We start from the raw sequence: 25213 nt of genomic DNA, 5'->3' as shown, positions 1-25213 counted from the left end.
CCTGATTAGCGTCACTAAATAGCATAGCTTACTTAGCGTAGCTTTAGTGACACTAGCTTTGATCCACCAATAGACCTTCAATTCTTTCTTTGTTAAACTATGCTTTTTGAAGCTAAGATATTTCCTCACCTATTCGAATCAGTATCACCATAGCCAGGCTGGAAGACAAAAGAAAATTAAGCTTGAATGTCGCGACGTCTCGGCCAAAAAAAAAAATCCCAGGACATCTCCACTAACGTGAAACCTGGGGTGGGGCGACGCATGCAGTGCATCAGTGTATTTAAGGATTATAAGTCGCTCTCTTGCCACACGGCGCGCGCTGATTGGGCGCCGGAGAAGAGCCGGTAAGAGGAGCAATCGCACGCTTGCTGAGGCGGTGGCGCCCTCTCTTGCACTGAACTTGATTTAAGCGATTAAATGAGAGACAGACTGGCTGTAAGTTGTCATGGCCCACGCCATAGCATGCACTGTTGGAAATCGAGTGTCCCGGTATGTTCTTTTAGTACGCGTTTACGCCAATGGAGACAATACGTTCTAGCGCGAGGCGTTGGAAAACGAGTGCCCCGATGTGTTCTTATAGTACGTGTTACGTTCTAGTGTGAGCCGTTGGAAAGTGAGTGTCGCGGTGTTTTAGTACCATGACTACACGAGGCGACAGGAGACGCCAACAGCCCAGGCCTCTAAGGCGCTTCGCCCCTGAAAATTGAGGAGCCAGCCGTCCCAGAGAGGTGGATGGCCATCGAAGCTGTAATTTGCTGAGCTGCTTGCCCTATACCATCAATGTTCTATCCTTCTTCAAGCTTAACCACGTGATTGGCGGCTAGGTGCACGTGCGTTTGTGGCATAACTTCAATGCTTTCGTGTTTTGGATGTTTACGTGCAGACCTACGAGGAGGCATCCTAATTAACCTTGAGTGGAACGTGAGCGGCTGTGTCCCATTCGTTCTCTTGTTCGCTGGGTTTTCTTCTTTGTTTCTTTTCCTCTCCAGCTCTCTGCCTGCTTCACTTTTCTTTGTCGAAATGCCCCTGAAAGTCCTCGCAAATAAGATGCCAACCGATTCGCTGTAGAAAGTGAACACTCGCAGATGTCTCAGAATTGCAGGTTGATTCTAATGAGCTCTATTTTTGTGAGGATAGCAAAAACATTTGGAAAGGGGCAATCGTTCAGCCTGGAAAGAAATAGACAGAAACAGCCATCATCACAGAATACACCAACACCTCCTTCTTGGTGGTTTAGTGACGGCAACACTGCAAAATTTGCTTGAAAACTTGCTCCACGAAGGTTGTGGTTGCTGCAAAGGGAATGTGTGCGTAACACGCTGATTAATGCATTCTCTGTGCCACTAGACCGACCCTTTGTCAACATACAGTACCGTTATGCAGTCCTTATTTCATGCCGACAGCAGCGCTTTGATTTGCTTTACAAAGGTTAACTAACGTAAAGTTTTGAAAGAACGTCCACCCAAACTAGAGAGGTATCAAGTGAAAAATACGGGATAGGGGAACTTTTGCGTCAGGTGCGAAAAAGCACAAAAAAGGGGCCGCACCGCCAACCAAAACTGCAGAGACATCAAGTAAAAAATACGAGATGGGCGAACTTTCAGGTCAAGTGCAGAAAGGTCAAATAAATGACATCATCGGCATATGAATGGATGAATCATGTTGCTGCAGCGTTTCATCCACCATACTCTCCTGAGCTTTGAGTCCCCTTGTCGGTTTCGTGCTTGCAGAGGCCAGGCGTTGGTTGTCTTCAAAACCACCAAGTTTTGTCAAAATCTCTCCGCTCTTCTATTCGTCCCATCTACCACCCCTTCCTCTTCTCTGTTCTATCTATCTATTACTCTTTCCTCCTCATCTTGCCAGTAAAGCTGGACAGGTTGTCTCTCTTTGTTCAAAATCATGACATCGGCAGTATTCGCGGCCACAGAATGTTTCCATGAAGGGAGAGAGAGAGAGAGAGAGATAAACTTTATTTTGAAGCCTGTGTCCAAAGGACTGCTCGGCTTCTTGGTTAGGTTGCAGGGACTATAGTCCTGGCTATCTATAGTCCTGGCGTGTTTTTAACGTGGTGCACCAGCGTGGTCCAATAGAGCTCTTCAAGCTCCTCAGGGGGTGTGACCCATGCCTCCCAGCAAGTAGGGCGCTTTGTGGCAGGAATTGGTTGCAGGGAAGATCTCAGGGTGCTTTGTATGTTCGGCCATGTCCAGAGGGCGTGTTCATTGTTGGGGTATTGGTCGCAGTGTGAGCATTTTGGTGTGCCTGGAAGCCCGTCTATGTAGTGTTGTATGTGTTGTGTTGGTAGCGTGCCCGTTTGTGCACGTCGAATGAGAACAGCGTCAGGGCGGGCGAATTTTCGGGGGTAGGGGAGGGTGGTTCTCTGATCTCTGGAGCTCCCCGGGCTTTCAAAAGCGTCGAAGCTAGCGCGATTTTAGGGGGTGGGCGATCTTCGGGGTCTTTTAGTAACTTAAACATTTCGCCCCTAAAGGGGAGTGGGCGATGTTTCGGGGGCGGGCGTTCTTTCAGAACTTTACAGTATCCATTCATGTTACTTTTTCCTTTTTTTCTCTTGACAGCTGTGGGCAGAGAACTAAAGGGAAGCCCTCATGTGAAAACACACACACACGCAAAAAAAAAACATCATAACAGAACTTCTGGAAGAAATTGTTACTCTTGTGTCAAAACCATGGCCTCCATTGCCCTCACAACTCGTCAATCACAAAAAATAAGCCATGAACACACTGGCACAACAATTGCTGAACTGCTGCTCCCCATGCGATCGCTGCAAGAAACAACAGAAAGATGATACAGGTTTATAATAAATGATGAGGTGGCAGTGGTGCCACAAATTAAAGCGGCACTTACTTGTTTAAGGGCATTAGCCAACATGGGATAAACACCTGAAACGACTGACGATACCGTAATGATAGCCAGCCAAGCTTTCTGCGCCACGGTGGTTGCGACTATCATGATTATACTGGTGATGCTGATGACAGTGGCAACCTGCTGTACACGGAGCATGACATAAGATGCAAGTACACTGACAACACTTGAACGGACAGAGGCAATGGAAGAGAAGATGATGGATGTAACGTTAAGGGGCAAAAAGAGAGGGTCAGGGAACAAACGCATGTTGAGGACATATTAGTAGGAATGAGTGCGGGCAGGGAATGTAATGCGAAAGCAAGATAATCGTTAATCATTAAGGGTAACAGAGTGGATCCCTAGAGAAGGCAAGCGTGGCAGGGGGCGGCAGAAACCTAGGTGGGCAGATGAGATCAAGAAGTTTGCAGGGGTAAATTGGTCGCAGTTAGCACAGGACCGGGGTAATTGGAGATTAATAGGAGAGGCCTTTGGCCTGCAGTTGGCGTAGATAGGCTGATGATGATGATGACACTGACCGCATTCTTGTCATCTTTACACCAGCAAACACGCTGCGCTTTTAATCACCACCAAACTTTTCAACATTTACATCAGAACCACTTTGACAGGGGCCACCCACTGGGCAAGTGAGAACCCAGTGTGAAGGGGGGGTTGGATGTGACTGACTGTAGTCACTGAGTGTAGGAAGAGGAGGAGGAGAGGGAGGTGGGGAGAGGGGAGGACAGAAAGATGGCGATGGGTCAGCCATTAGCTTTCGTGCATCTTGCAGAAGTGCCTCAGGGGCTGCATTGTGATCTTGCCGGTGCTGGCAATCTTCACCACACCCTCGCGCATGTCAATGCTGAGCAACTCTCCAGTCTCTTCACGGTCCTCGCCCATCAAAACCTTGACCTGCAGCGAGGGGAAAAAAAAAAAGAACACGTTGCAACAGTCACACACGGAAACGCAACAACTAACTTGACACATTCAGTTGGGCGTCAATTGGGTGACTGAAATGCTGCAGTAAATACAGTCTACGCCCGTTACAACGAACCATCTTAACCCGGAAAAAAACATCCGCTGTAGCCAAAGTATGCAGTATCCGATGGGGGTGGGAGGGGTGGGGTGGTATGAGCCCTAAAGTGGGTACTTTGACCGATATTGCATATACATAGTACATATACTTTGTTCTTTCTACACGCCTGCAGCACCTCTGCACAGTGTTCGCACGAGGGCAAAGAATCGCGTTGACACCGTTTCCGAAGCTTAGCACCGACCGGCACTTGAAAAAGGCCTAGTGCATGCGGTCAAGCGTGTAAAGACGCATGATAAGCTGAGCAAATAAAGCAAGAGTATAACTAACCGCAATTATTAACCAGCTATAAAACATCAGCCGTGGCCATCAGAATTAGCTAGGCTCGCCTCCGTAGGTGAGTACCGGTAAGATGCAGCTGTCATACACTTTCTTCTTCAGCGACAATGGTAGGCTGCTATTCATTATCTGAGAATGTCTGCCATATGCACCCCACCCCATTCTGATCCTTCTAATTATCTCTGCCTCATGGTTGGGATCTGGGGTCACAACTTGGCCTAAGTAGATATATTCGCTTACCACTTCCACTGCCTCGCCACCTATCTCAAACTGCTGTGCTGTCCCGAGGTTATTGATCATTACTTTAGTTTTCTGCATATTAATTTTCAGGCCCACGGTTCTACTCTGTTCGCCCAGTGCGGAAAGCATGCTTTGCAATTCGTCCCCCGAGTTACTTGGCAAGGCAACGTCATCAGCAAATCTGAGGTTACTGAGGTATTCTCCATTAACCCTCACCCCCACCTGTTCCCAATACAATGTTCTGAATACTTCTTGTAAACATGATGTGAATAACATTGGAGAGATTGTGTCTCCTTGTATGACACCCTTCCTTATAGGTATTTTACTGCTCTCCTTATGAAGGATGATGGTAGCTGTGGACCCACTGTAAATATCCTCCAGTATTCTTACATAATGCTCGTCTACACCCTGGTTCCGTAATGCCGGAATGACTGCTGAGGTTTCGACCGAGTCAAATGCTTTCTCATAGTCTATGAGGGCTATATATAAGGGTTCAGAATACTCAGCGCACTTCTCTATCACCTGATTGATTCTGTGAATATGGTCCATTGTTGAATAGCCTTTACGGAACCCTGCTTCTTCTTTAGGTTGACTGAAATCTAAGTGGAAGAAATTCTGTTAGCGATTACCTCGGTAAGAACCTTGACGGCGACTGACAGTAAGCTGATCAGCCTGTAATTTTTCTAGTCCTTCATGTCACCTTTCTTATGGATTAGTATGATGTTCGCATTCTTCCAAGATTCTGGTACACTCGCGGTCGTTAGGCATTGCGTGTACAGGTTCGCTAGCTTTGTATGCCCTCCTTAAGGGGGGACGCGGGTCTTAGAATGGTAAAAAATGGCCAAAATATCGATTTTGAGAAAATCCAATTTTTGGAATTATTGTACCTTCAAGCACCTGTCTTCAAAATATCAACGCGAAATTCCATCGGGAAATAATCTAAAATCATGTTTTGAAACGCCTCGAGGGCCACGAAATGCCCAGAATTGGGCAAAAGTTGCTTCAAATTCCCGCGCGCCCCGCGGGCGAAGCAGCCGACCGATCGCCGCCATCTTGGTCTTGTTTTGAAGCTTGTTTCTTTGTGCGCATTTTGCGATATCTCAAAATGGCGTCGCTTGAGTAGAACAACCGGCCTTGCCAGTTTTCCGAAGGCACCTTCTCGGCCGCTGATTGGCTAGAGCGGGCGCGCGCGGTTTGAGTTCGCCATACGACCCCTCCCATTGGTCGGCGCGACTGCTGTCATGGCAGTCGCCATCATGGCGTCTCCTACGCGCGTCTGACGGAGTCCGCTCTTCTGGCGCAGCGCTCGCTTAGAGCAGTTTTTTTTTACAGTTTCTTCTAATTCTTCCATCGCGTACTTTCGTGAATGATGCCAGGAGACGTACGTTTGAAGAAGACGACCCTTCATGCGCACGGGAAGCGAAAGCGTTGTCCGCCTATCCCAAGGTCGCGTGGTGCGACTTCGGGCCGCTCGACTCCGCCGGATGAGAATCGTTCGCCGCCTCGTATTGCCTCGCCTGCCCCATCGCCTGACCAACCACCTCCGGAATCCATACCTGGTCCGAGCACGTCCTGCCGGCTTGACACGAGGTATTACACGGCGGAGGAGATCGCCGCGCGTACGGAACACGCGGACGAGGTCAAGCGCGGAATGGAGACCAAGTCAGCAACGCAGCGGAAATTCGACCTCCTTGAAGTGGATTTGGCGCACTCAGAGGAAGAATCCGGCACAGATTTTGTCTTAGTGGATTTTGCAATGCTGAAGGACCTTTTTGCGCACGTCAGGTGCGGCAAGTGCGGGCTGGCGGCGCCGGATTTGAGGAAGCCTGACCGGCAGTACGGCCTCGCCGTGAAGCTCGAGGTGACGTGCTCGGTTTGTGAACACCGGGTGGAACGTTTTTCCTCGCCAAGGACCGAAGGATCTGGCAATATCACTCTTTTTGAAGTGAATATGAGGGCTTTGAAAAGTATTCAAAGCATCAGGAAGGGGGTGACTGCTCTGTCAGATTTTTGTGCTGGTATGAACTTGTCCCACAGAGGCCTGCACCACAAGGCATTCTAAGCGCACTTGAGGAAAGTGGTTCAGGTTTGCGAGGACACTGCAACAGCTTCTGAAGCTGATAGTGTGCGTGCCATCAAGGACTTGTACCCGGACCTTGGTCAGCCGCCAAACAACATAGATGTGATGTTTGATGGCACGTGGATGACAAGGGACGGTTGTCACACATTGGAGTGGGCTGCATCATTGAAGTGTACACCGGCTTGGTGATTGATCATGTAGTCCTCTCTAACTTTTGCTTAGGTTGCGCCATCGGACCCAAAGCTTCAGATGAGGGCTACAAAGATTGGCTGGCAGACCATGAGTGTCAGCGAAACATTGACTGTGGTGCAGGACGCATGGAGGTAGAGGCAGCCCTGATAATGTTCAAGCGCTCGCTCTCCAAGAATGGGCTGCGGTACACAACCGTGATGTCCGATGGAGATAGCCGCACCATGCACGGCTTGAAGGAAAAAGGCGTCTATGGGTTTATCCCCATAGGCCAAGAAAGTTTGCCTTCCAGCTACATTTATTTTCCCCAAAAGACTCTTTTGAGGGCCAACAACATGATGCATTTGCGGAAAACGCACTGCGCAGTGTCCCACCCCTGTATCCTCTCAAACTTCCAGCATAAAAACCGCGAATGAAATAGCCTCACCAAAGAACAAAAAAGGGGGGCACCTAAAGCAAGTTTCACCCTCATACTTTTGCCGTACACAATATTCTGGGTACCACAGTGCACTGTAATAGATGATGGCACTTCACGAAGGACTGTTGCAGTTTTCACGACGCCAGCAAGACACCACCAGATTTCACAACGCTAACAAAATGCCAACAGATTCGAAGTCGATAAATTTTGCTAAATTCCTGTTGGGGTCCGTTACTTGGCCTTTTGTATCTCCAGTTCTAGTTGACATTTTTGGAATCCAAAGACAGATTTGAAAATGGGAAGAACATGTCTTTGTTACTGGGAAATTTTGAAGCTACACTACTGATGGTTCATCTCATAACACATGGCCAAACTTCAAATGCAGTTTTCTCAGTTTCATATTTTTGGTCACTTCCCTCAGCCTTACGCAGCTTTTTGGAAACTTATTTTTGCTTCATAAGGTCAATCTTGGTACCATTTTTTTCAGTACAGCCTGAGGCAGCCGATGACATTCTTAGTTTTTCTGTTTAGGCTACGCATAAATGATGACTTGCAGTTATTTTGATGAGCCAAAATATCCAATACTGCCATTTTTTGTACTTGACATATTTTTTTAGGATGCCGTGACTTTAGAGAAAAACGAAGAATGTCATCGGGTATGGGAACTCTCTGGCTATCCATTCATGTAATTAAAAGCGACAAAATGCAATGCGAAAGTTCATTAAAGCTGCGTAAGAAATTACCTAATTGCGGTTTAGACTTTGTATGATAACTTTTGAACTAACAGCACCAGCTCAAATATAATTGCATATTTGAAATCTACAGAGAAAAGCACATCAGTGTGCAAATTTTCATAAGTTTCTACCCATAAATAAAAAAGTTAGTTTTAAGACCCTCGTCCCCCCTTAACGTGACACCTAAAGCTATTACAGTGGCCTATTGCAATACTATGCCTCCAAGGGAAACTATTGGTTCATGAATGAGCTGAACCCAGACGCCCAATTTTGTCTCACCCCAGTCAAACCAGGCTTATACACAGCAAAGGCACAGCCGGGACATGGAGGCACACCGTAAAGTATAAGAGGCTCGTCCAGACCACCCGGCTCACCTTGTCTCCCCGCAAGGACGGTGGCACCGGTTCGAGGTGCTCGCTGGGGATGCTGACCACCCGATCTTCCTTGAGCAGGAACACCGAGCACATGCCACCCTGGTGGGATCACGAGCGCATGGAAGACAACAGTGAGCAAACGAAGTCAGCACCGTGACGTTACAAAGGGGCAAAAACTCTTCCGAAACAGCTCACTTGTGGAAGTACGCAAAAAATAGTTATCAAGGCTACTGCAAAGTTTGACCAACCAGAGCTAGCTTTTCCACTGGCAAGTGTTGCAATGTGGGGCATTAGTGATGTGCCAGGGAGAATTCACCTTTAGATGCAAGCATAAACTGACTCGCAAAAATAATGTGGCTAATTGAAAAGGTTGCCTGAGGCTAGCATTAAAAATTGTGTTTCACAGACGTTCGTGGTTTACCCCAGGGTTTTGACAACTTGCCTTTCACCCCTTTGGTCAGACTATTCTACTAAAGCTTGATACGAGTTCTTCTAAAAGACAATTGTAAGTGCTCGCGAGTGACAAAAGCGTAAATATGAGCTAGGCCCCCAGGAAATTTATTAGAAGACACCAGAAATGCGAAACTGACAAATCCGGAAACAAGGGCTCTCAGCTCAATTCTCGCAACAAAAAATTTGTAAGCACCACGTTGCATGTTAGTTCATCTGTCGTACAAGATATGCGATTTCCAAACTTCCCCGTCCCACACACAGCTGCAGGTTGCAACCCCGAAACGCTCGTATCGCAAGATTTTTTTTTTTAATTGCAGAATTTTCAGCATTTCTTTTATCACAAACTCAGCATCTACTCAAAACTCCACTTACACAAGTTACCATATTTTCTTTTTCCTTCTAAGCTCAACCGAAATTGTTCCTGCCGATTCAGAAGTTGCTGGCAAGGAGAAAATTCACTAGAGATACAACAGTATTGTTGATTAACTATCAACAATATCAACAATCATTTGAAAAAAATTGTTGATACTATAGATAGTTTGTTCAGCAATAGTTATGTATCAAGGGTGCCCGCTAACATTTTCTATTGACAGTGCTACAATAGCCTTGCAATTGTCAGCTAGCAATATATTCAAAAATCTTTTTGATAACTCCCTATCAGCAACCCATTCTCACTTATGCAGTTCTGCAACGACTTTTTGTGAATTAACTATTATTGCCCACTGTTAAATTTCCAAATATCGCCATCGCTATACTCATGCCCAAAAGTAACGAGTTTCATACCATACCAATGAACCTAGTTGCTAGGGCGGGGAAACCCAAATATCCCAACTTTCTTGCCCTTCAGAGCCTGCCCCCTCCACTCTGCAACTATCTGAGAATGCGCGATTGGTGGGTGCTGACATCGCCAAAATGGGAAAGTACTTAGTAGTGACCCCATACTATTCGACAGTTCTTGCTTTATTGATAGTTCGATATTGACTCAACTCTCGACGGTATCAATTTTATATCAATGGTTTTGTGTCACCAATTTCTACCCTCCACTCTACACGGGCAGCAACAAGCGAACGAGACGAACTCTGTGCTGGGGATGGACACGAGAAAAGAAGGAGGGTGAGTGAAAAGGGGAGGGCTCACCGAGATGCCCCGAATGACGCCCGTCTGGCCGATCAGGCCCTCGCCCTCGTGGGTGTCCTTGATGCGCACTTCCAGGTCCATCGTTTGCCACTCCACAGACAGCTGCTCCATGCCTGCAACGGAGCGTGGAGACCAAACTTTCAAAGAAAATGCCCCACCATGATGGCGAAGATGACGTCGCAAGCTTCTTTCTCACACTCATGCTAATGTTAGCCCTGACTCTCACGTTTATGCCGACCCTTTCGTCCTGCAGTCTTTTCAACTAACCCGGCTGGCTTAAAACCAGAGAAGTGACTTCATCTTATGCAAGGGCATCGGGAGATGGAGCGGTGTTTCCCTGCAACAAGATTAAGTGAGTGGAACAAATCTTGCATTCTGAGCTAATACAACAGCCCTGATGTTTTCCCTACCAATTTCGATTTCAAACTAGACCTTGCCGAAACCTTTACATTGTTCTGCCCATCCTTGCTTTTTGGGGGGTTCAAAGTTCATTTTCCTCTTGAAATTTCCTCTTTTTTTTTTCTTATATCAACTTACAGTACATGAGGCTGTACGACATGGATGTTGATGTTGATGTGTGTGCTTATATGCGTACACATGTTACTGACTCACGGCTTTATGAAATCAATGTCAGGCACATTGGCAATTGTTTTGCCTCTGCTCTGCAGTCATATAAGGGCCTCACAGAAACTCAACCTAGCAGCATTTTGCCTTTAGTTTCTTTTCCACCTCCTTCCCTCTTTGAAATAAACAATAATGAAAATAAAGATCATTAACTCATTACGACAGCAAGGATAGTGTGGTGTGGTAAGATGAGAGTGATCAGCAAGATAATGATGATGACAATGGCAATGATGATCAGCAAGACGGTGACAGTGGTGGTGGTATTGATGATGATGATGATGGGCTTCACCTTCCCGCCAGGACTGCGGCTATTCTTAGTGCCTGTGTAGTAGCACGCTTAGTGAAGAAATTATTCATTGCTCACATGAAGTTGCACACGTTCCCGTCATCCTATCTCTACTGTCTCTTCCTCCAGCTGGTATTCAAGGTGGAAGAGGCAGGGTCAACCTGAAGGTACTGAAACTAGAACCATGCATTCGCGCCACGGGAGGGGTTACTTGAGTGGTGATGACTCAGTGGTGCTTCACGATATTATTGCAGTGCACCTCATTTTTGGCAGAACTACACAGAAACTAAAGTGAACAAACAATAAAATGCGAAACTGAAACTTTGCATGCATCACACTTTCCGCACAGTGCACACCAGGGTTTATCAGAGTTCTCAAGTTATTTTTATCGTTTGTGGGCAAATGCCACAAGGACACTAGATGCCCGATTTTGTTCCCCTGGCTGGGTTTCAAGCGCACTACGTGTTATCCAACAGGATAACGTTGATCATATTAGCCGATTTTTTGCACACTGTAATCATCACAATCCCCGATGCATCAAGCATCCCTCTAAGCATCATTCTCTAAAGCTGCTTTGTTGGTTGTGCTTTAGACTACAACAGGGCTCGTTTATCTGATTGGAATTACAACTACCTAAGAGACTACCGTATTTTTGTGCATATAACCCGCACCAAAAATGCAAAAATTTCAGCGGTGAAGTAGAGGTGTGGGTTATATGAGAGGTGTTTCCTTTGATGCAGCTTCACCGCAATGCATGTTGGGCTGTGATGCCCCTACGGCAGTAATAGTGACTAAGCCACTGTTATCCCATTGACAGTGCTTATTTTGCACACAGCTCAATATACCAACCTGGAAAGACGTATGCGGCGAGTCATCTAGTTACGTAGTCAGCTAGGTAAGTTCTTTTGCAAAAGCAAATACATAACATTGCTTGAGTCGTAGATTTGGTCCATCCTCTTACGTTTTAAATATGTGGGAAATACACGGAGATATATTTTTTATATACATAACCTGCCCCTGCAGGTTATATGCAGGGGCGGGTTATACGCGCAAAAATACAGTATAATGTGGCAAGTTTGTAGCCCTAACTTCAGTGATCGCAAACGCAGATTACACACAGCTTGAAATCAGAGGAAGACTGAGTGCAGAAATGTATGCAACAGCAGCCCACTCTGCATTCCTGTACGGGAGAAAAAAAAAAAAAAGAAAAATGGAGCCATTAGCATGCAAGCTTACCAGCGCCGGGTGTCTGAGGGTTGAACGGTGACGGTGCCCCTGGCGTGGTGGGGCTGTAGCCACCATACGTGGATGGCGACGGTGTGCCTGCCTGGAATGTGACCGGGCTAGGCGTGGTGACGTAACCGGTCGGGCTGGGGGATGCTGCAAAGTAGAGTCAAGCCGGCCAGCAGTGAGCCATCAGCGAAGCTGTCTGTACGTACTGGGCAACGCAAGCCACACTTCAATATTATCATCATCATTTACCCACTGATGTCCACTGCAGGATGAAGGCCTTTTCTGTGGCCTTCCTACCACTCCAATGTCCTATCCTGTGTGTTGTGGTGCTGGGTATCCTTCCTCTATTTTGCATATCCTTATAAAGGAACTAACAAAGCTTGGCTAACCTGACACAAAAGTGAGCCCACCCTTCACGTATCAATTTGATTGCTATAGGTAACTCAGAATTGGAATCGTCAGTCTTCACCGTGCACAGGAGTTGTCAGTAGCTCGCTTCTCATTCCATTTTGGTGCATTACTTTGACTGCTGCCTACCCTAAGGCATTTCTGGCCTCTTTGCGCTATAGAGTATACTTCGAAAACTACAAAGGCTCGGAAAAAAAAAAAAAAAAAAAGTATGAATATTCAAACAAAACCTTGATTAGCTATAATAGAGAAACAGCCAAAACAAAACTTGAACACATGAATTTGAGGCTCCACCTGCGATCAGGAACACCCTTTTAATAATAGTATGCTGACTATTGCACTCATTCTGAACGATTTCACTCCAGCAGTTCCACTGTCTAACTACTTTACCTCAACAGAATGTGTGCATCGTGTTCTGAGCCCCGTGTTCTGAGCGTCTGTTCCGTGTGCATCGTGCATTCGTGCATTGTATTCTGCGCGATCTTTTTTTCAAGAGAACGTGCTTTCCAAAGCGCCTCTCCCCTGGCACCCTCCTCTTCCGAGTTTACCAACACCAGCTTTGACGAATTACCCACAAGTTGGAAGGACAGAATTTGGCGGATGGCAAGCAGGTTTAACAAGTTTAGATTGCATTTGAACAAATGAACAGTCGATATTACTCATAAAACACGTCATAACCAAAAGTTTCAACGTTAGGACAGTTAAAAATACGGCTACAAATGGAACCCGGTGCCTCTTTTTTCCCCTATGCTTTACAAATGAGCTAGACCGACCGCAAACAGTTACAGAAATCATTATTTCAACTGAGTTATACTCTAGTTACACGGGCACACCTAACCATGGTTACGCCTAACTATAGTTACCCAGCTTAACCGCAGTTAGCACTAACCATGGTCAGCTGCTGTTACACGCAAACCGAGTGTGTGTCAAGCGGTCACGTGGTCTATGCAATCGCTAAATGACAAATTATGTTCAAGCTACTGTAATGACAAAAAAGAGATGTTGCAAGTTTATAACAAACTATTCAAAACAGCAGTTGCAAAACTATCTATTCTAGCGCTCACGTATACGTTTTTTTTAAGACAGCGCGAACGTGAAAACAACCCGTCAACACTGTCTACGAAGCCACTCAACAAGCCGAGGTCAGCCAAAGCCAGCGCTGTAAAAACGTTGTCGTGGGTCGTCGTCGTGTTGTTGGAGTGTATTTTTGCCATTCCGGATCGCTTCTGCTACCTTTTACCGCTTGCACTGTAAATTTTTGCGTTGCGGGATCTGGAGCGGAGGGATTCGAGGTTGTTCTGCCAAATGTTTATCAGCGCCTTCGTTGTCTCCGTCGTCCACAACACGCGCTTCGCATCGGTCGCCGCGCGGCACTCGTCCATCCCTGTAATCGCGTCCGACGCCATGTTTGCAGTTTGAAAGCCCAAACTTAGGTAGCCGACCGAAGTTAGTGCGGACCATGGTTAGCGGGCTAACTGCAGTTAGGTCTGCCGTGTAACTCCGGCCGACTATGGTTAGGCCTAACTGCGGTTAGGTTAACCATGGTTAAGGGTGCCCGTGTAACTAGGGTATTACACAATGCAAACACAAATGACCATTTGACAAACTTGCCTTACTATCCCCTTTAACCTGTCCCAACTTTAAACACGATCTAGCAACAACTTCCTGGGGATAGTATCCCTACCCAAGCTCCACATTTTGTAAACCATTTTTGAAAGCAGTGCGCAGGTTTCCGGAGTTACGGAGCAGCAATTTCACTATTTCATCCCAGTCCCAGGGGTGAGACAGCTGAATCAAGTTTGGGAGCAGTTTTTGGAGCAGCGAAAGCTCGATTTTGGAGCTGGAGAACCTTGGTTTGGAGCAGTTAACGACATTTATTATGTCACCTTAGGTGCCCAAAAAATCAAATGTTTGGCAACTCAGGGGAGGGGGGGCGGGGGAGAGCACTTTTTAATCAGTTTTGAACGTATATAACACTGAAACAGCCTCAAAAAAAAGTTTTTCCACCAGAGTATCACGAGGTACCAAATGCACTACTTTTTTACAAATCATTTTTAAATTTTTAGGCTCTATGTATAGATAGCACGGAGTTCTGTTAAACATATCGAATTGAAAAACCAAGCAATCGTAAGGCATTTTTATTATAATGGGAATGCCAAAATTATTATTTTTGTAATCCCAGACTCGGCTTTAATTAAGCACAAGAGTAGAGCCATGGCAAAAGTTGCGTAAAGCGAGGTGACAGTCGTCGCACCCCACCAGCTTTCCCATTTCAAACACTAAGGTGCACGTTCACTACGATCGATCGTAATTTGAGTAACGTTGATTTGTTTAGCCATCTCCCTTTTGGCATTAAATTTCACTTCGGATAGATGATCCACTATTACTAGCGTGCAATAATAGCCTGTCCCGCTATCGGATACTGCTTGAACATTTTGCGGCGATGTAGCCTGCGCCGCCCCTTTTGAAGTGTCGACCGTCCCATTCCCGCCGCTCGCAAGCTCGCTGTCAAAGGCAGCAATAACTCCGTGTTTTATAACAACGCAATGAGTCCGAAATTTCCCTTCAAGCGCGCACCGCGCCTCACACGAAACGCGGTGCATTCGTGGGCACCGCGTTATTTTTTATGAGCTCCACCTTTCGAGTGGCGCAACTTCCCGTAACAGATCAACCAACTAAATTTAAACCTAGCCACCCCCATAACCAAAAGCACGGTAGAAATCTGCGAAGAGCGGTCTGCCTGAACTAGAGTGAACTAGCCTGAACTACGAGCAACTGCTTCGCCCACTGGCCATGTTTTCCGATCTTCACCATACCAAGATGGCGGCGCCCCGCGTACGTACGTAAAGTCGTTCCAGAGATACGGCGCTCAGAAGATTGCCGTTTTGTCATTAACTTGAACAAGTTTTGTTGCCTCAGTAAACATTAGTATTTTTATACAGGACTTTGCAATGATTTTCGATGGGAAAGCTTTAAAAACATACAGATATAACGTGCAACCCAACATTGTGACTTCCAAAAAAACTATTTCGGGGACCATTTTATGCGGGTTTTTTTATTGAATGATCGATCAATTAATTTTTGCAAACGGCATCAACTTGGGGGGTAATGGAAATTATGCGGTCAGTAAGCATTTTTCCCCATGAAACTGATGGGAGCGTTAAAATCGTTGGCGGTTTTGGAGCAGTTTGGCGCAATTTTACCAATTTTCAAGCTTTTGGAGCAGCCTGGCGCAGGAAAACAAATTTGTATCAAACCTGCGCAATATGCGCAGCTGTCTCACCCCTGCAGTCCTCAAGCGCCTAGACTCCCCCTCCTTGTTCTTTTGCACTTTCCGATCTACAACGCCAGAAAGTCAACACGTCAGGCAAGCCTGCACTAACCAAAACCATGTCTTCTGCCTTGTTATAGCAAGCATGTTTTATTGGGAGCGGCCTCCAACTGTCAACAGCCACATTTCAGCTGTTCAAAAGCTATTCGTTTAATCCGCTGTTACGTATAAAAGTGAACAACCACACAAGCAATCCCACAAAAGTGTCAATTCTGCTGCTTTTTACATGCGTACGCATGCTACAGAAACAAGCCGCCAAACTTTCTTCCACGCATCAAGGGCCTTTCTGGCCCTCTACCACTGGCCTCAATCGTGCTACTAGCGGCTTTAGCTCAAAAATTAAAGCCGTTCCACTCAATGTGAAAGCTGTCGGAAGTTCAGAGCAGTGATTCGCCATGATGGGCTGTAGCATCGTTATCCGCTCACTGCTACCACCCAATGCAACTCAAATTTCCCGCCTCCGCAGTGCTCGCACGCTCCCTGCCTGAAACTGCGCCAGCAGGATTTCTGTTCTTTTTGTGCTTGCTGTTCCTCCCGCACATGCCGGCGTAGCACTGCCAATTTTTTTTTGCTTGCTACCGTAAAAACCAACCCAACGAGCGTTCCTATATAAATGAACGCGGGTGCTGCCGGTTAATTACGCATATTTTGCCTGAAATGTACCTGCAGATTTCTTTGTGCTAAACAACGGGGAAATGTATGACAAGCGCCAGCGCTTCACAAGTTTCGAACGCTTATGACTACCGTATTTACTAGTGTAATCAACCCCCTCCCCCCTTTTCTTCTTGAGAATTTACTTTTTTGTCGCATCGAATAAAAAAATGCAGCGGGAATATGTTTTTATCTCAGCATGGTTGCCGATGCCGTAGACGATCGCAGTAACTTGATATCCTGCTACAGTACGGGCAGAAATGCTAAAAACGCATTCCAACAAAATGAAATCTCAACAGCAGCCAAAGACGTGAGCGCAAATGCCGCGGCTCACAACTTAAAAATTGCGTGCTTGTGGAGCGCCACCTGCTGAACACAAAACAAACCTTCTTGCGCCATAGAAACGTTGAGGCGGGCGAACAAAGCACAAAACGTACTCCACACTCTTTCCCTGCTCTTTGCTGTTCCGGCGGGTTTTGGCGGCGTGCGAACAAAGCACTAAACGTACTGCGCACTCCTCTGCTCTTGCTGTTTAACAAAGTCGCCATCACGCTCTGTGGTTTTGTTGCTCAGCTGTGTTGCAAACTTTTTTTGTGCTCCTGGTACGCGCCGTACGATGGGCCAGTACATGAGCTACACAGCCGGTTTTACACTGAAGGTGGTGGAGCATGTGTTGATGCACATGGAAACCGCGTGGCTGGGCGGCACTTCAGTGTTGACCCACTGTGTGTACGCTATGGGTGAAAACCAGAGGTTCTTGGGCTGTGAACAGGGATCACTATGCGTTTCATGGGCCCAAAAAGGGGAAGTTTCTTGGAGTCGAAAAAGATATTTTGAAGTGCCTTGACGGCACGGAAGACGGTGCACTGTGGGCCAACAACAAATGTGAAGCCGCAGGTGACTTCAGTGAGGAGAACAGCTCCATATGACTAGCATGTTGGGAATAAAAAAGAAATTTGATTACTAATTACCTACGTGTTTTTACGAAAATAGTACGGTTCTAACAGTGCTTCCCTTAGCAACTTTATTGTATAAAATTTCAACTTTTAAATTTAAGAGGCAAATACACCAACCAAGGGCATTTATTCAAAGCGGTCCTGTAGGGACCGCTGTAGGGACCGCTGTGTCTGTAGGGACCGCTTTGAATAAACGCCCTTGGTTGGTGTATTTGCCTCTTAAGTTTAACCCAACCAGACAGAGTTCTGTCGAAGATGTTCACATTCAAACTTTTAAATTGCAATTTTTTCCCGCATGATGAACCCTGCCCCCAAATTCATGACGAATTTTCCAGAAAAAAAGTGGGTTCATTACGCAAGTAAATGCAGTATATAAGCCGCTTGGCTTTAGAAGCCTTTGGGTTACGACGCAACAGCCGCTACGACGGAACGCCGTGCGGCTCTACTAAGGTCCAGCGAGCGAGCTACAATGACTTCTAAAGTGCTCTGCACTTAAAATGAGGAGAGGTGGACACACTGAGAGAGCTCCCCAGTCAAGGGTTACGCGTAGTGTGCTATAAATGCAATCCATAAGACGCCGCCTCCACAGCCCAAAACCGACGCCGAAACCTGTTCCTAGTCTCCAATAGACCCTGGTATTATCCAGTGGGCACTTTTAGAGCACTTCTCAGCAATGCACTTCACAGCTCAGGCAAGCAAACAAAACCGGCAGGCTCCTTTTCCTTTTTCTCGTTTGGGCGACGGCGGGCAAAGAGAGACTCACGCTGGTAGGCGTTTGGCGAGGGCGAGTAGCTGCGGTCCGACCCGTACATGCCGGGCGTCTGTGGGGTGTAGGGCCCCTGCGGGGTCTCGGGGGCCTGGTATCCCGGGGTAGCCGGCTGGTACGAGGGGGAGGGCGAGGCCTCCTCCAGCGAGTAGTCCTCCAGCTCGGGGCGCGCCGGCGTGTTGGAGGCCGTCGGGTCCCACGCGCCATGCACGGGCGTGCGGCTGCCGTCGTGCAGCGGCGTCTGGCCCCCACCGTAGTGTGGCGTCCGGCTGCCCGCTGCGTGGGACGAGCCGAAGGACATCATCATCATCATCACCACCACCATCATCATCATCATCACATTGTTACGAGAACAGACAAAATGGACAGTGGTGCGTAGCACAACAGGCAGCCACCAGCGATGATGACAATGCAGTGAATGGCACCGGCACATTGCTCAAGCTCTCATAGCCAGTGTAGTCATGGACAAATGAAATGAACACGAAAATATGAATCACATCAAGCAAAATCAAAGAATGCCGATAGTGAAGATAGAATAATGGCTCGCAAGTGGTATATTTGGAAAGACACATTTTCTATCTCTGTTACTATAATAAATCCACGTGGCAATTTCACTCGCACAGAAAGAAGTCGTGCTGTTGGTGTCTGGTTCATCTTTTCGTGTTCGCATTTCATTTGTTCCCGACCATGCGTAGGTCTCATGACCTTGTAAGTACACCGATTCATAATCTTTTACGATTTGTGTCAGCTCTGTCCAGCCGCCACAAAACAATACCTAAGTCCCATGCAGGATGAAGGCCTCCCCCGTCGATCTCCATCCGCCCCTGACCTGCACTTCCTCGAGTACATTCTTTGTCTCCAAATTTTATTTCATCCCTCGATCAAATTACTGGTCTTCCCCTGCTCATAGTCCTGTCTCTCAATCACCACCCTGTTACCCAGGTGGTTTTCACAAAAACTACCGCAGTACAAGGCAGACAACAGTGATGTAGTAAGGAAAGGCACAGAAAAATACTGAGAGAAACACACAACCAGCCACGACGGCCAAGGCATGACAAACACTGTGGTGGTTCTAGCATAAGACCAGGAAAACACCTGCAACACCTCCCCTTTGCAACACATTAAAAGTCAGGACTAGAAATCAAAAAGCTTCTCAGTTCACACAAGTCAACAGCAAGCAAAAAAAACATTTTTTTTTTTTAAATACAGGCACCAATGGGTATCAATTGGACAGAAAAGTGGACCAAGCGCACCTTCGTAAAGCGGTGTCTGCGACCCATACATGGGTGTGCGGGAACCACTCTGGTACATGGGTGTCTGGCTACCACTTCCGTACATGGGTGTCCTGTTGTACGAGGAGACTCCGCCAGTTCCACCCTTGCTGGCACTCCTGAAGAACAAGAGGAAGAAAAATGGGGCGGGTAAGTACGTCTCCCAGCATGGACCCCTCTCAAAGCCCGATCTGAACTGAGAGACGTCGCAAGAGGAAAAAAAAATTGCTCAAAAGATGTGCCTCGGCAGTTGATAGCCCAACACCGCAGTAGTTACACTTTTCCCATCTTACACATTGACATTAGACCACAACAGAGATGCATAAATTTGCGTGGGAACGTTTTGAAGACAAAAAAATTCACGCATCTCCACGAAGTGGATCATGACGAGTGGGCGAAGCACTGGGGATCGTTCTTACCGTAAATTACCCATGGGAGTGGTTACTGCTGCTAAAATGATCTCCAATCCAATCCAATCCAATGCTTCTTGTGCATTGATTGATGATTGATTGTGGGGTTTAACACGCCGACGCAACGCAGGTGATGAGGCGCGCCGTAGTGGAGGGCTCCGGATTAATTTTGACCACCTGGGGATCTTTATCGTGCGCCGAAATCTCGTACACACGGGCGTTTTTGCTTTTCGCCTCCATCAGAAAAGCGGCCGCCGCGGCCGGGAATCGAACCCACGACCTTGTGCTCAGCAGCGCAACGCCTTAGCCACTGAGCCACCGCGGCGGGTAATGCTTCTTGTGCATGCACAGCGCATCTCTCTCTCTCTCTCTCTCTCCCCCTTCCTCCCTCACCTTTTGTGAACCTTTTATTTTGTTCTTGTTAACCTTTTGTAAACCTTTTGTTCACAGGTGTTTCAATTTACACAGTGCTGAGCTGTGAGCACGGACAAGCCTCGGCCTTAAAGGAGCCATGAAGAGAAAACACAAGTTTGGCTCATTCAAAAGATTGCCTCGTTAGAATCATACTGACACCACTTTTAACGTAAACTTTGCTCGAATAAGCTACATAATTAGGAAAAAAGGGAATGGCCATGCGACCCACTAGCTCATTTCCCGCAACAGAATCTATGATGTCATTCGAGCCAGTTCTGCGATTGGCGGAGGCCGGCGAAAGTAAACGCAAATTAGGCAGAGCTTACAAGCTTGCCGAACGAGCTATTTGCGCTTAAATTTAGGGCACATTCTTTTTAAAGCCGTAAGAATGGTGGTAAGTGTAAGTTACGAAAGCACATGTAAACATAGAAGTACCGCTTCGTACTGCTGTTGTTAGTACTGCGTGCACTATGCTTGTTTAGCTGCACAGAACTGCGGTGCTTTGGGGTTGCCTCAGACGCCACTGGCCGATTTATTGACGCGACGGTCTCTTACGTGAACATATTTGTCGAGTGAGCACTATGTTTCACGAAACCATTTTCTCCCAGAACGAAAAAAAGGCAGAAAACGACACGCCACGGTATGGTGGCGCCATCTAGGTTCAGTAACGTAAACAAACGCGCGAGTACCTCAGTGCCAGCGCCAACGTACAGAGTGGAGACACCCTTTGAACGGTCCCGTGCCGCTGCAGTTGGGTCAACGTGCACAACGCGTTGTTCTCGTTTCCCACGAGACCCAGCAACGCGAAACAGATAAGATGATTCAAACTTCGTCAGTTAACCCCGTTGCGGCGATAATTTTAGCGCGGTTTTGATACAATGACTTGTTTCGGCAGCGAGCGAGTGGACCGAAATGGAGGCGCCAGCGCATACGTGTCTCCACCCTGTACGGCGGATGCGTGAATCAAGGGACCCTAAGCTGCAGAGCGGTCGGCTCCTCTGATGTCATGAGGGACCACGAAAACGCCCGATTGAGCGGGAAAATCAAAATTTTTACCTAAATTGATTAATTTCTCGGTGAATAAAGCATCGTTTGCATTCGGACAAGCGCTGGGGGCACTATAAAACACGAAATCTTTCGAATAACACAAACTTGCATTTTGTCTTCATGGCTCCTTTAAGGGGAGACGTGGGTCTTGAAATGAACTTTTTTATTATTTAAGCTAGGGCCATGAAAATTACTGTGCATGTGTGTCTTGTTTCCCTGATTTCAAATATGCAATTAGTTTTAAGGTAGCATATTTAGTTTTTGAGTTACAGAGGAAATACTGGAGCCTAATTAGGTCATTTCTTACGGGCCGTTAAGGGACTTTTTAATTGGAATTTTTAAAAATAAATGGTATGAAAATTTAGCCTAAGACCTGCCATGCATGCTGAAGCTATTTATATTTCTGTAAAAAAAGGTTTATTAGATAAAATTAGGCTAATCATGCTCAGTATGCCGTTCACACAGCCTAACGAGGTTACGTTATTGCTCATTACAACTATGTGGTGCATGTTGCACCATTAAAAATAGCTTCAGCATGCAGGTCATTTCATTCTGAATTCAACGGTGTAAGTTTGGTTGAAATCGTCAAAAAAGAAACCACTGAAAACCCCCGTAAGGCTAGGCACATCGGCAAAAAACGTGAAGCTGAGTAAATTGCAATTGAAGTTTTGACACTGATTGCACAAAATTCTATGAGGGATTCCATGCAATATTGTTTGCAAACATGAAATGTAGTTCTTCCTGAACAAATTGAGATATTAAGTTTCATAATCCGTTTATAGGAACAAATAAAAAAAAATAGAAAGAACGACCATGGTGTAAAAAAAAATTTCACAATGTAATGAGAAGACCTCGGAAAAGGTTATGGGAGGCGTCAGCAGCATGAGCCAGCTCCATAAGCAGAATTTTTATGGCCCTAAGAAGGGCCTTTTGTTTGTGTGGCGCCGGATGGGTCCCTTACATCTGTCCCGGGCTGTAGTCGCCAGACGTGTCGTTCCTGTGCCGCCTGGAGAACCTCTCCTTCACGCCGCTGCGGCTCTCGTGGGCTGCGTTTGCCTTGTGCAAGCGCAGGCTGTCTTTTTCTATGCTGCGGCGTACAAGGCAGTTGCCGGCAGCATAGCCCAGGCTTGCAGTGACAGACTCCATCGTTGCTCGCCTGCCCTGGTTATACACTGCAACGGCCTCTGCAACAGCCCTCTTCACACTGATGAGAGAGGCGTTGGAGTTCTTTGATGTCTGGGTCCAGATGACAGAGTGGAGGCTCTCGCTGGCATTCTGGCTCATTCCATCACTGCACCGTGCCAGCAGGTCTTCATTACTCAGCCTGGCGAACACTGGCTCCAGGGCAACCCGAACGCAGTCGGGAAGGGGGTTCTTGTGTGCAGGTGGATCCTCGCCGTTAGCAAGGGCTCGGTTGTACTTGCACCATGACTCAGCCCCGTCAGGGCACTTGCTGTGATTTGGTGCACTGTCTGTGGACGTCATGTGCAACAGCGTGGCTTCCACTGCCCTCTTCATCCCTGGCACGTCGTTGCGGTTGCTCCTAAGGGCATAGCCGTAGTAGCTCTGAATCTTCTTGATTCGGTCTTGCGTGAGCCGTCCTCTACCTCCGAGTGACTCCCCCTGGGCCTTTGTCTTGTCGAGAACACCACGCAGGGTTGTCCCCATCCTTTTGGCCACGTGATTGATGCAGTCCTTTTTACTGATGCTGATGAAGCCGTACACTCCTGCTGCAGTCAGCGCATAGAAAGTGCGGCAGTCTCCATCACAAACAACAGTGGTGTATCGGAGTCCATACTTGGCCAAGGATCTCTGAAACATGATCAGTGCAGCCTCTACCTCCATCCGGCCTGCATTGCAGTCAATGTTCCTCTGGCACTCGTGGGCTGCATACCAGTCACTGTACACGTCATCATCTGGGTTTGGTCCGAGGGCACAACCGAGGCAAAAGTTGGACAACACTACGTGGTCCAAGACCAAACCCGAGTACAGCTCTATAATGCACCCCACGCCAATGTGGGAGCTTCGCCCTCGGGTCATCCAAGACCCATCAAAGACAACATCAATATTGCCCACTGGGTTCAGGAGGTCCGCGTACAGAGTTTTGACAACTGCTGCACTGGCAGCTTCGCTTGCAGTTGCACAGGCTTCAGAGGCTTGAAGAAGCTTGGTTTTCAAATGCCCCTGAAAAGTTTTGTGGTGCAGGCCACGGTGGGACAAGTTCATGCACGCGCAGAAGTCTGCAAGGGCTGTAACACCTTTGCCAATCGAGTGTATACCCTTCATGGCCCTCATGTTCACTTCAAAGGGAGTGATGTTTGCAGTCCCAGCAACCCTTGGGGAGGAGAATTGTTTCTTCTCGAATTCGCACGTGGCGCAAACGAGCACAAGCTTGACTGCCAAGCCATACTCTTTATCCTCAGCCTTCGTGAGCGTCAGGGGTCCCGAACCGCAGCTACCGCACTTCGCCTGCGCGAAGAAGTCGTTCAGGACCTTCATGTCCACAATGACAAAATCAGTTCCAGCATCGCTTGCCTGGCTCCCCTCGTTGACGCCGAGAAGGTCGAACTTCCGCTGGGTCGCCGACTTTTCTGACAACGCTTGCTTGCACTGTTGCGATTTGTCAACGCGCTGCTGCTGCTCCGTCGCGGAATAGAATGCAGTGTCGACGCGCTCCGCTCTGCCAGCACTTGAGGAACGACCGTTGCTACAACTCGGGCCCGCGATGCCATCGGCAGGCAACTCGGCTGACGTTCCCGGCAAATTCGGAGACTTTCGATGATCCACTGAATCTGGCGGGGCTGATTGCGATGCTTCGCTTGCACATGACACCGTTTTTTTGTTCCACGCTCGTCTCGACGTTTTTCCGAAAGCTTTCCGCGTGCTCGCTTTCAACCGAACGTCGCCCGGCATGTCGAGAACGTAGACCCGCACCTTTTCGCACAGAGAAACAACGTTCAACACAACCGCAAACACGAAGAACACACGAACTTGTCGAAGAAAAGACGAACAGTCGACCGCGGGGAAAGAACAACAAAGAACGATGCGCGTAGACCGCAATGGGCGCCGCCGTGAATACCATGAGGCGCCGTCGCCGCCGAGCAGACGACGCGGAGAGCGGGCGAGCCGAGAGGAGGAAAGGAGCAAAAAAGCGGAGAGGCGCGTCTAGGCCAATGGCAGAACGGCGTGCGCTGGCGCGCGCTCTGACGTACCCACCGGGTGGAGGAGCGACCAATCAGTGATTGTTATCTGCCCTTTGAAAAAACGAAGAAAACAGACGTCCACGAAGGTCGTCGTGGAAGAGAAGGATGTGGGAAGGTAGAGAAGAGAAGCAGCTTTCAAACAAGACCAAAATGGCCGCCATCGACCGCGCCGTTTCAGGCGGAGTGGGGCGCGAATTTCGACTAACTTTCGCTCTGAACTCGCGTTTTTAGCGCTGTGCGAGCATCGTATTTATCGTTTTTTTAATATTTAGACTTCGAATTTGACGATGAAACTTTTCAGGCAGGTACTTTAGAGTATATATAACCCGAATATGTCATTTTCAAAAAATGCCAAATTTCGCGTTTTTTGACCATTTCAAGACCCGCGTCTCCCCTTAAGGTGCTTCGCCCCTAAAAAACTGAAAATTCCCACATTCATTGTCACTGAAAACGACAATACAGGTAGAGCGGAAAAATAACAGCCTCATCCCAGCACTTACCCGACGACTGCAATACGTGACCGATCCACCGAAATAGTCTGACACTTGGTGTGAAGCTCCACTCTTGCCGTGGTCTCTGTGGCGTCCTTGACAATGCCAATGTGTCCTGAAAGCAACAACGGCCCATCATCTCAGCTCATCCCACCGTTCAGGCATTTCAACGTACCAACACTTTTCAAATGGTGCACTATCGATCTCCCCACCATGCTTTGAGAAGCAGCTACAGCTTACACAGTAAGCGATCAGCTATTGCCCAA

At 47.5% G+C, this 25213-nt stretch overlaps 1 protein-coding gene across 2 annotated transcripts in view; it reads right to left on the bottom strand.

Moving 5' to 3' along the window:
* Positions 1-1096: 1096 nt before the first annotated feature.
* Spt5 (Transcription elongation factor subunit Spt5) overlaps positions 1097-25213 on the bottom strand; it is a 53726-nt gene continuing 29609 nt past the window's right edge. For both annotated transcript variants that reach the window (XM_077693688.1, XM_077693689.1), the window contains exons 18-24: positions 24957-25062; positions 19365-19501; positions 18109-18387; positions 12003-12146; positions 9857-9969; positions 8267-8365; positions 1097-3771 (exon numbers count right to left, since the gene is read on the bottom strand). In XM_077693688.1, the coding sequence (XP_077549814.1) occupies positions 3628-3771; positions 8267-8365; positions 9857-9969; positions 12003-12146; positions 18109-18387; positions 19365-19501; positions 24957-25062 (1022 nt within the window). In that variant the 3' untranslated portion in view covers positions 1097-3627. The remainder of the gene's footprint in view (positions 3772-8266; positions 8366-9856; positions 9970-12002; positions 12147-18108; positions 18388-19364; positions 19502-24956; positions 25063-25213) is intronic.

Source organism: Haemaphysalis longicornis, unplaced genomic scaffold (assembly GCF_048455015.1).
Source record: "Haemaphysalis longicornis isolate Haplotype H1 unplaced genomic scaffold, Haemaphysalis longicornis Haplotype H1 scaffold_12, whole genome shotgun sequence".
Lineage (NCBI taxonomy): Eukaryota > Metazoa > Arthropoda > Arachnida > Ixodida > Ixodidae > Haemaphysalis > Haemaphysalis longicornis.
This window is presented reverse-complemented; position numbering and strand designations above follow the sequence as displayed.